The 11,474-nt window shown below is 43.7% G+C and overlaps 2 protein-coding genes across 2 annotated transcripts in view; one reads left to right on the top strand and one right to left on the bottom strand.

Annotated features, from left to right (window-relative positions):
• pkp3a (plakophilin 3a) overlaps positions 1-11,474 on the top strand; it is a 486,421-nt gene that overhangs the window by 367,480 nt on the left and 107,467 nt on the right. The gene's annotated exons all lie outside the window — the stretch shown is intronic.
• Positions 4,288-11,037, bottom strand: LOC306923897 (transmembrane protein 178B-like; the record flags this gene model as incomplete). The annotated part of the gene is made up of 4 exons (XM_079502243.1): positions 4,288-4,589; positions 6,120-6,257; positions 6,729-6,842; positions 10,497-11,037. The coding sequence occupies 4 exons, from the start codon at positions 11,035-11,037 to the stop codon at positions 4,288-4,290; spliced, it is 1,095 nt and encodes a 364-aa protein (XP_079358369.1).

The following is an 11,474-nucleotide window of genomic DNA, read 5'->3' as shown; positions in this document are numbered from 1 at the left end:
GTGTGTGTGTGTGTGTGTGTGTGTGTGTGTGTGCGTGTGTGTGTGTGTGTGTGTGTGTGTGTGTGTGAGTGTGAGAGTTAATGATACAGGAGGCTCTGCTAAAGATTATCTCTTCACGTTAACAATTTAAGGGATTTAACAGAGCCTCTTCTCCAGAGTGACTTGACTGATTGACGTAATATAAACAAAAGGAGCACAGTAGCACATTTCTATTCCTGACATAATGGTCACAGCAGTGGCCGCAGTGTTGAATTTGTCGACTAACACTAAGACGAAAAACCTCGACTACCTTTTTTCACCTACGAAAACTAAATGGAAACTAAGCTATTGACGGTGACTAAAACTAAGACTAAATGTATTGACAATTTCGTCAACAAATAAAAACTAGACTAAAATGTTAGGATGGGACTAGTGGACAAGAGATCCAGTATAAGTCATTTTACACTTGGTTGCATGCTGAAAATAGCAGATCAACAAGCTCACACGTTGTGAGCTTGTAGATCATAGAACTTGTAGGTCTGCTATTTTTGAAAAATCGTGAAAATGTGGTTACAAATCTTTGAATATATATTCTTTCAGAGTGAACGTTTTTAACTCAAATCTTTGCTTTGGGGGGGGTCCCTGAAACAAGGGTCGGTGGCCAAATTCAGATAATTTCTGGGGGTCCTTGACATGAAATATTGAGCACCACTGATACAGAAACATAGGAATTTCAGAAAACTGTCAGAATTTAGAAGACATTTTTTTAATTTCGACATCAGGCCTAAATGGGTTAATTAGCACATAAAGTTCTAATCAGGGACCACAGCGTAAATTATCTTGTATGGCTGAATTGGAACAATCATATTCCAATACATTCATATTGCCTATATACTGTATTGTATGTAATCGTGCATCGTCTTTTGTATATTGCTGGATGATAATATGACCCTGAATTTAAGGATTTAAAATCCTTGCAGTTTATATGAAACTGATTTGTATTAGCTGGTGATACATGCAATTTCATTAATATTCATTCAATGTTAAAATATGAATCACTACACTGTCCATCAGTGCCGACTCCTAGCGGTCATCAGCGTTACCTGATGTCAAATATGGTGTTACACAGACAGGACTGACACCGGCAGTGTTCTGCATGACCATTTTATTTTTATTAAAAAAACAAAACATTTCTGACCGATCGGTGTGTGTGTGAGAGACCACCTCATAATCTCCCTCTCAAACACACAGTCCTCTTAGCAGTACAACTGCATACACACAATTCCAAATAAAAAGAGGTACAACGGTGTTCTTCTTCAGAACGAGTACATATCATTTATACACGGTTAATTGCCCTCCTGAAATGTGGGGGGAAAAAACATCCATTATTGTTCATTACATTATTCCAAAGTTGTGCTATTGTGGATCTCTTGGCAACCGCACGTTTTTGTGATCTTAAATTATGCAGGTGGCTGAACCTCGGAGGAAAGCCTGGTCTGTGTTTCTAAATCGCTGTGTGATCCGCTCTAGACCGAATGGTATAAAAAAAAAAAGTGTATTCCCGTTTGTGGTTTCCGGCTATTTCGGCGTCACTTTTTTTTGGCCCCCCCCCCCCCTTGTTTGTTCACGGCTGGGGACTTCTTCAGTTGTCTCTCCACAACTATATGAAGGGTTAATCCAGAACCTTCCAGAAACTGAAACTTCTCCATAACACGTGAAGTTCTGTGGTGCTTTTATTTAGTGAAATTCCCAGCGTAACGGAAACAAACCCAGAACCCATTAAAAGGCCATTTCACCGCTGGAAGAAACTGCAATCGCTCTATGTTAATAGTATGTGTAACAGGAGCACAATTTGAAATGTGCACTATATAGCCAGAAGAATAATGAAGTCTGTGTCTTTGACTAGAGTTTGACTGGATTGTTGAAGTCCTATAATGCTTTGGGGCACTTGTGGAGTGAAGACACCCCGTGTGGGGCTGTCTTACTGAGACAACATGTAGTGTAACATTTTCATGACACGTTTTGGTCATGAACATGCATGGCGTCATGACTAAAATATCTAAAAACACAGATTATACACATACAAATCCCAGGAAAGTGTTTCTTGTATCCTAAACATCATTGAAATAAGATTTGGTTGCAAAAGGGGTGAAGTGGCCCTTTAAAGGGTAAGACCACTTTTCTAGAGATTTGGGTTGTTTTCTTACCTTGTTCAAACTAGTTCAGTCTATGCATTATTTTTGCTCCGTTGTGCAATTTAATAGCAAATTAAGAACTAAAAATAGGCTCTCATTGACTTCCATTGTAACAGGGAAACAGCTCTCAAAGTCACTCTTTTAGCACATAAACAAACGCAACAAAAGATGATTCTGACTTTGATTGATTGATTGATGTTGTTTGCAGAATTACAGTACATTTCAAGTACAACTCAATACAAAAACTGTTAACGGTGAGTGGACAACACCATAAAGCATTACACTTGTTTACAATAGGGCCCACCATTTTCAATTCATCAAAATATGTCACATCAGGAAAACTGCATGCGGTATTATTTTCGTCTTTTAAGATAGATTTATAAAGGTACTATTTTGTTTGGAGATATACAGAAGCGGTACTGTGGCCTTCCCAACTCTCGCGGGGACATCTTGCGAGGTTTCGTCTGTAAACAAGTCGCCACGCTGTTTGAGAGGGACCCAGCTGCAGCCAAGAAGACGAGCAGTCCCCGACACAGACACGCTCTTCTAAGGTGTCTCCCTCAAACACGTCCATCATGTATGTTTTTAGCGACAAGCGGACAACATCAAATCCGTTTGTTTACAAGTAGTGGCTCAACCAACCAGGCTTACATTCCAATAATACGCTTCAGGAGTGGGTGTACAGATTTTTGACCAATCAGATCGTTTGTGGTTTGTGAAGTGCGGCGAACAGAAATGGTTCGGTCGGCATAAGCATACTTACCGGATCTTCTTTCTACACAAAATAGTCAAAACAAGACAATGTTAAAAAATAATACAGCATGAGTTTTCCTGATGTAATATATTGTCAGAATCAGCTTTTGTTGTGTTTGTTTATGTGCTAAAAGAGTGAATTTGAGAGCTGTTTCCCCTTAATTGTCACAATGGAAGTCAATTTAATTTGCTAATAAACTGCACAACGGGGTGAAATAATTCATAGAATGGACTAGTTTGATCATAACGAGATAAGAAAACAGCGTTATGCACAAAGCCTGACCAAAGGGTGTCACTGTCGCATACAGCCCGACGGTGGCGCCGGTCTCTGTTCATTCTGAAGCCAGTGCGGAGGTATATAATGAATGAAAACACTTATTAAGTAGCCCAGAAGGTGCCGCTAATTCCCCTCCTGTGGCTGCAGACGCAAAAATAGCAACAACTTTAATTTAACCTGGACTTGACCTTGGTTACCGTAGTAAATTGAAAAAAATAAACGTTTCATGAAGTTTGTGTTTCAAGTCTCTGTATAAACTCATGGTCCCGTTAAAAGAAAAGACAAAGACAAACTGCGTTGTGATTGGGTTGTACTGGAGTGATGACCCCGCCCCCTCTCAGACCAATAACAGCAGCACGCACAGGTTTGCGGCGGTTGGTTTTGCCACTGTAGTTCCGCTGAACTAACCTTCCAAAAAAAAACATGGGACGTCACAGCTCAGCGTTGTCCATTTTGTCTCTTTCTGCGCCCAGAAAGAAAAATCACAGAATATTTTGCATCACTCCATTCCGTGCACAAGTGCTCTCAAAGGAATTACGCGCACGGATGTCGTAAAATTGGGAAATTAAAAAAATGGTCTATACACGACAATCTGTTACAAGCTGTTGAAATACGGGCATGCAGTTTTCACTCCAGTCTTGTGCACGCACATTATTTTCCGTTCACGTGATCAACGTGTCCCGAGGTGTTCCGAGAGCCTCTGAAACTCATCGTAAACCATGGATATTCCGTAGGTTAGCGAACAGTGCCCTCCAATGTTAAAACAAAAAGTCGTCAAAGACTTCGAGGGTAGGGGCGCCCGCCCGCTGGCCTAGCGGTCCAGGCGCATCATGCCACATACTGTATCGGCTCTGGCCTGATAGCGTATCGCGTGTTCGAGTGCCGTTCATGACGACCTTTGCTGCATGTCTCTCGCCTTCTCTCTCTCTCTCCTTATTTCCTGTCCGTCTTCACTGTAACTATAAATAAAAGCACAAAAAAATCTTTCCAAAAAGACTTCTAGGGCACAGATCGAGTTCTATATACATATATACTTTTTGTTGTTGCTGTCTATGGCGACGACATGGTCGTTCGTCTCTCTTGTCAGACGCAGCCGTTCTCCTGCCGGTGGTGCTCTTTGTTGTGTGCTGCCGGCACTGGGGCGGGGGCGTGGCGGGGGGGACGCCGCGGCGGTGAGGAGGACGGCGGGGGGTAGAGGGAGGGCGCCAGCGTGCACAGGAAGCCGGCCAGCAGGGTGAAGCCCAGCCCGCCCCAGGCGCAGAACATGGACCAGCCGTAGCCGTGGCCGATGTCCTCCGGGATGCCGAACAGGTGGCGCGGGTAGCGCGACAGCTCGAAGTTGATGCCCGCCACGCACGTGCACAGCGATATGATGCAGCATGTTCCTGGATGGGAGGGGGGAGAGAGAGAGAGAGATTTAACATAATGTATCTACACCTTTATTGTAATGCAATTTATTATATATCGTTGCTGTCCGGAGGAAACCTCATAACTCCATTTTTGTAGTTTTTGATTTTATTCCAAAAATCTGTGCTATTGAACACCGCTTGTGTGTTGTTTCGAAAATATTGAACCAATGGAAAGTAGTAAAAAAACGCAGTGGAGAAAAACTCCATTGGACCCTCAAACTGTCTAGTTTTTGATTTTATTCCAAAAATCTGTGCTATTGAACACCGCTTGTGTGTTGTTTCGAAAATATTGAACCAATGGAAAGTAGTAAAAAAACGCAGTGGAGAAAAACTCCATTGGACCCTCAAACTGTCTAGTTTTTGATTTTATTCCAAAAATCAGTGCTATTGAACACCGCTTGTGTGTTGTTTCGAAAATATTGAACCAATGGAAAGTAGTAAAAAAACGCAGTGGAGAAAAACTCCATTGGACCCTCAAACTGTCTGCTAAAACAGCTAACTCCACAGCTAACACCAACTTTGATGAGGCAGTATTGCATCGTTTAAAAAAAAAGGTTTTATTAATTTCTTTAAAAACGTATATTTTTAATTTCCGGACAGCAGAGATATTCAATATTTAGTTGTACATACATTGTTTTATCTTGATGGTTTTGTTCCACTTTTGCTTTGGCAATGTAAACGTATGTTTTCTCATGCTAATAAAGCAACTTTGAATTGAATGTATCGAAGAGAGAGAGAGAGAGAGAGAGAGAGAGAGAGAGACGCACACACATTTGAATTGTTTTATTTGGATCTGCACAAAAAGCCCAATAGCCTATAATAAACACTGATCAGAAGAAGGTTAGTGTTTTGAAGAAATATTCTAAAATAGTGATCTACACTATGTTTTGCACTGTGATCCATTGTGAGCTTGGAGATCTGGTATTTTTGCTATTTGCTTTTTTAAGTTCATGACAATATGTGAGAAAATATTGAGACAATGTTAAATTTCTTTCTTTCTTTCTTTCTTTCTTTCTTTCTTTCTTTCTTTCTTTCTTTCTTTCTTTCTTTCTTTCTTTCTTTCTTTCTTTCTTTCTCTTTCCACACAACAGTGATGCCAGGTTTGATTGGTTTAATCATTGTGCTCTCCAACATCAAACTATAATTCACTCAATGTCTGAATTAATGTCTTTTGGTGTTTTACGCATTATGTTATTCTTTGGCTATTGAAAAATAGCAGATCTACAAGCTCATAGTGCGACACCGAGTGCCGCGCTACGAGCTTGTAGATCTGCTATTTTTGAAAAATCGTGAAAATGTGGCGCAGATCTTTGAATATATATGTCCCTGGAACAACATATTTTCAGATGGGGGTATGTGGCTAATTACATATCATTTTGGGGGTCCTTGACATGAAAATGTTTGAGAATGACTATAGGTTTTTCAGAAAACTGTCAGGATTTAGAAGGCATTTGTAGAATCGTCTGCAGGTCTAAATGGGTTAAACGTCTTTGGGTGTACTTATACCTCCCATGAGGAAGAGCAGCCCGGCCACATACTGCATGAGGTCGTGGTCCTTCAGGCATCCCAGGACGCCTATGAGCCAGCCGAACAGGATGATGGCCACCGCCATGCCCACGAAGCTGGCCGTCATGCGCTGGAGGTCTGCAACGAAAAACAACACCCATGGGCCACCGATATGTCACCCAGGGGCCACCGATATGTCACCCAGGGGCCACCGATATGTCACCCAGGGGCCACCGATATGTCACCCAGGTGTCACCGATATGTCACCCAGGTGTCACCGATATGTCACCCAGGGGCCCACCGATATGTCACCCAGGGGCCACCAATATGTCACCCAGGGGCCACCGATATGTCACCCAGGTGTCACCGATATGTCACCCAGGTGTCACCGATATGTCACCCAGGGGCCCACCGATATGTCACCCGGGGGCCACTGATATGTCACCCAGGGGCCCACCGATATGTCACCCAGGGGCCCACCGATATGTCATATGAAAATATGACATATCCAGACTATGAATGATGCTTTACTGTAAGTCGCTCTGGACTAAGTCTGCGTCTGCTAAATGCCCTAAATGGTTGTAATTGTAAGTGTAGAGAATGACTTACGCAGCGCGTGCCACTCGTCCTGTCGTATGGTGTTGGTGAGCTCGACGGGCAGGTTCCTGGGCAGGCCTGACGACCTGTAGTAGTATCTGATGGGGGTGCAGCGCGGCACCAACCCTGAGGAGACAATGTAAGTTATTTAATACAGGTCCCTGGGCAGGCCTGACGACCTGTAGTAGTATCTGATGGGGGTGCAGCGCTGCACCAACCCTGAGGAGACAATGTAAGTTATTTAATACAGGTTCCTGGGCAGGCCTGACGACCTGTAGTTGCGAACGCAGTGAGCATTTACTATGAGACCCAGCAGATCCTGTCTGTGTGTGTGTGTGTGTGTGTGTCACGCGGTAACACCACCCGCCCACCACCAGAGGGCGCAGCTGTATCACACACAAAAACACACACACACACATGCACGCGCACACACGCACGCACGCGCACACACACACACACACAAAACTTAACTTAAAAAAAACTTAACTTAAAAAAAAACTTAACTTAAAAAAAAAACTTAAAAAGGAAAAACTTAACTTAAAAAAAAACTTAACTTAAAAAAAACTTAACTTAAAAAAAAAAAAACTTAACAAGGAAAAACTTTAAAAGGAAAAACTTAACTTAAAAAAAAAACTTAAAAAACACAAAAAAAAGAGAACTTAAAAAAAACCTTAAAAAATTACGTAATTTATTCTAATTGTTGTTTTTGCAATTTACGAGCTGCGTCCGCTTCCCGCGTTCGCGTGTCTTACTTGTAGTATCTGATGGGGGTGCAGCGCTGCACCAACCCTGAGGAGACAATGTAAGTTATTTAATACAGGTTCCTGGGCAGGCCTGACGACCTGTAGTAGTATCTGATGGGGGTGCAGCGCTGCACCAACCCTGAGCATAGAGACCACACAATGTTTTCAAAGGAAGTTATAGAGCGCAGAAGTCCTGACGCCACTCGCTCATCCCCTGGTTCATGGAAGTTTTTCTCTATGGAGAATAACATGGGGTCATCTTACTATCGTCTCATATAAGAATTGTGGTCCAAAAGTAAACAAACTGTCTCAGCGATATTGTCAGGGAGATGTGTCTCTGTGTCGTTTGCGACCGTCAGTCAGTCATATTTGATACAGTCTGTTTCTAGCGAAAATGTAACTAATTCAGTAGCAGTAACAATAGCGTTTTCTCTTGATTCTTGATTCTTCGTGTCCATATGAGTGAAACGGCCTGGATGATTTGTTTATTTTTCAAACACAGTTCTTCTATGAGGCGATCTAAAATTCCCCTATGGAGATTACAATGCAAATAAAAAGTACAACAAAAGTGTGGACTTAGCGCCCTCTACCGATATTGACGTCAGACTTCAGTGCTCTATTTAGCACAGTGCTTCTCAACCTTTTCAGGCCGGGACCCCTCCAAAATAATCATATTTGAACTGGGGAACCCCCCCAAAAAATCATATTGGAACTTGGAACCTCCAATATAATCATATGTGAATTCAGTTGAGGCATTAGGCCTACATTTAGTTTGACTCACTTCCACAGATTTGAAAATAGCCGATTGGCTATTTTCAAATGTTTTGTCTCATTCTTATATCATTTGAGAATGTGGCCAATGTTTGATCAGTTTGTTGATTACTTTGATGCAGTAATGGTCTTTCTATTTTCTTCACGAGACATGGTCAAAGCATTTCCGGGGGTCCCCAGCCAAAAAACGTTGAGAACCACTGGGATAGAAGGTAAGCAATGAACCTTTTCATATCAAGGACCCCAAAATTGACACTTAACCCATTTAGACCTGGGAACGATTCTACAAATGTCTTCTAAATCCTGACAGTTTTCTGAAAAAATCCATGTTTCTATGTCAGTGGTTCTCAAACATTTTCATGTCAAGGACCCCCAAAAATATATGTAATTGGCCGCATATACCCCATCTGAAAATATGTTGTTCCAGGGACCCCCCCAGAAGCAAATATTTGAAGAAGTGTTCGCTCTGAAAGAATATATATTGAAAGATTTGCGCCACATTTTCATGATTTTTCAAAAATAGCAGATCTACAAGCTCGTAGCGCGGCACTCGGTGCCGCGCTATGAGCTTGTAGATCTGCGATTTTTCAATAGCTATAGATCTGCTATTTTTCAATGGCTAACCCAAAATGGGTTAATATGGGTTAATAGCCCGCGGACCCCCATTTGAAAAGATATGCCAAGGATCCCCATAAGAGAAGATTTTTAAAATACATTTTACCGTAAACGGGGGGTCGTAAGCCGTCGCAGGACGGGTTACGACTCACCGCTTACGGCAAAATGGCCTCTTACGGCCCCCGCCTATGACCTGAACTGCATCCATCTTGAAACGAACGAGAGATAAACGAAAACAGTCATCCGATCTAGTCCCAGAATGGCCGCGATCTTCAGCGGAGTATATCTCCGAACTAATCCTCTATGTTGGTGACATGAGATGTCACATCGCTCCGGTTAGCATATTTAATGGTATTTCTATCTCTGGGACCCCCAATTTATATTGTAAAATCAATGTTAATTTAACTCTGAGTGTACAAATGGAACCAAATGGACCCATTAACACTCTCAGACCCATACAGACCCATAAGGGTCCACTATCATTTTGCTGGGGACCCCCTGGAACTCCATCAAGGACCCCTAGGGGTCCCCGGACCCCACTCTGGGAACCACTGGTCTAAACAACATGCAATTTCAATAGCATCCTGTGCATTTGTGCCTGAGTTACAATCACGAGAGCAAGTGACCATGAAGGCATGTGTGCACCGCTATAGGATACAATAAATATGGTATCGGTCAATCACAAAAAAAACAAGCTGCCCCCTCTTTCGCTTCCTGGCTCTAGTATAGTCCTGTCCCCCCTTTTGCCACCCCCATCTCTCTCTCTCTCTCTCTCTCTCTCTCTCTCTCTCCATACACACATAGCATTCTAAGCTAGTGCATAATGCAGGCCCACGTACATGCAGCATACAGTAGCCTATAACATACATGAGGTGTTGTATAATTATAATGATGACGGTGTTGTGTGGTGTGATGTGGTGTTGTGTTGTGTTACTGCATATACTTGCATGCAGGCAGTAACACACACACGCACGCACGCGCGCACACACACACACACACACACACACATCCCCCCTCCTCCAAAATGAGCCTACAGGCAGGCTCACAATGTGTCAACAACATGACTGCAGTGTGAGCTTGTAGATCGGCTATTTTGTTGAGATTTGGAGTGGGATTATAGGAATAAATTTGTGTCGTATAGCCTCATGTTGGATCAAAGACTATCGGATTCGTATGCATATTATTTTTTACCGATATAAAATGCATCTATGCGAATGCGATAGTCTTTGCGTGCGTGTGTGCGTGCGCGACTGCGCATGTTAACTGTAAGCCTAGAGAGTAGAAAAAACAACCTATGATGTTTTTTTCATAGTTTTTGAAATGTTCACACGAATCGAATATATAAAGGACCCACACAGTGGAAACAATCAGCCATATATGCTTTCTTGGGTGCCGCCCCCCTCCTGATTGATTGATTGTTTGATTGATTGATTGATTGATTGATTGATTGATTGATTGATTTTTATTTCACAGTAGGCTAGTCAATGTAAAAACTGCTAAGGACGAAATCATGAAAAGCACTAAGTAAGACTTGTTTACATGCAGGGTCCTCAATTTTCAATTCATCCTGCAAACTGATAGCCTAAGTATAGGCCTATTCAATCAATCAATCAATCAATCAATCTCCAAAAATAATCAATCAATCGATAACCTTTAAAGATCAGGTCCTCCGTCTCCAGGTCGAAGCCCTCGCGGTGACACCGCCTCCACAGCCCCGCCGCGGTGGAGTTGAACCGCCGCCCGCAGAGCGACTCCACCATCCCGGCGGCGGCAGCAGCAGCAGCCTGCAGCGGGACCGCCGCGGAGGAGGAGGAGGCCTCCGAGGCCGGGGGAAGAGCGTCGAAGTGCCGCCTGGCTCTTAGCGGCGCTCCGCCTCTGACACCGTAGTCCTCCTCTGGGCCGGGGCCGTGCGGCAGCGGCGGTGGTGGTGGGGCTTGCCGCAGCGGCAGGCTGCTGCTGGAGATGTATATGTAGCCCGGGTGAGGGTCGCTGTTCCGCTGGTTGTGGTTTTGGTTCTGGTTGTGGTTGTTGTTGGAGGAGGAGGAGACGGAATAGAATGTCCTGCAGCGCTCGCGGTGCCGCCGCGCGTCCGTCTCGTACCAGTGGTCAGTGCCCACGGCCACGGAGATGAGTCCCAGCGCGCACAGCGCCAGAGCCAGGCCGGCCGCCGTCAGAGCCCTCAGAGCGGCCATGGTTCCATGCGTGGTGCCGCTGCCTGGGTGGGTGGGTGGATGGATGGATGGATGGGGGTGGTGTGGGGGGTCTGCTGCTTGCAACGGGACTGAGCAGATTATAGCCTATATGCTACTATTCCGTTCGCTGGTCGATCGTATATAGGCTGTTGCTGCCGCTGCCTGCTGGTTTTAGCCTATTGTTAATTAATAATTTATAAATGGAGACCGCGATGTAGGCTAGGTATTAATTCAAAGATATTTTTTTAATGGCTTAACTGAATCGTCCCGAAATGTCTGAAATGAATGCCTTCAGCATATTTCTCAGATGTATTTCCACCGGTGGAATTTAAAGTCTGTCTCTCTCTGTCTGTCTGTCTGTCTGTCTGTCTGCCTGCCTGTCTGTCTGTCTGTCTGCCTGCCTGCCTGTCTGTCTGTCTGTCTGTCTGTCTGTCTGT

Source organism: Electrona antarctica, assembly GCF_951216825.1.
Source record: "Electrona antarctica genome assembly, chromosome: 5".
NCBI lineage: Eukaryota > Metazoa > Chordata > Actinopteri > Myctophiformes > Myctophidae > Electrona > Electrona antarctica.
Note: the sequence above shows the minus strand (reverse complement) of the source record. Positions and strands in the feature narration are given on the sequence as shown.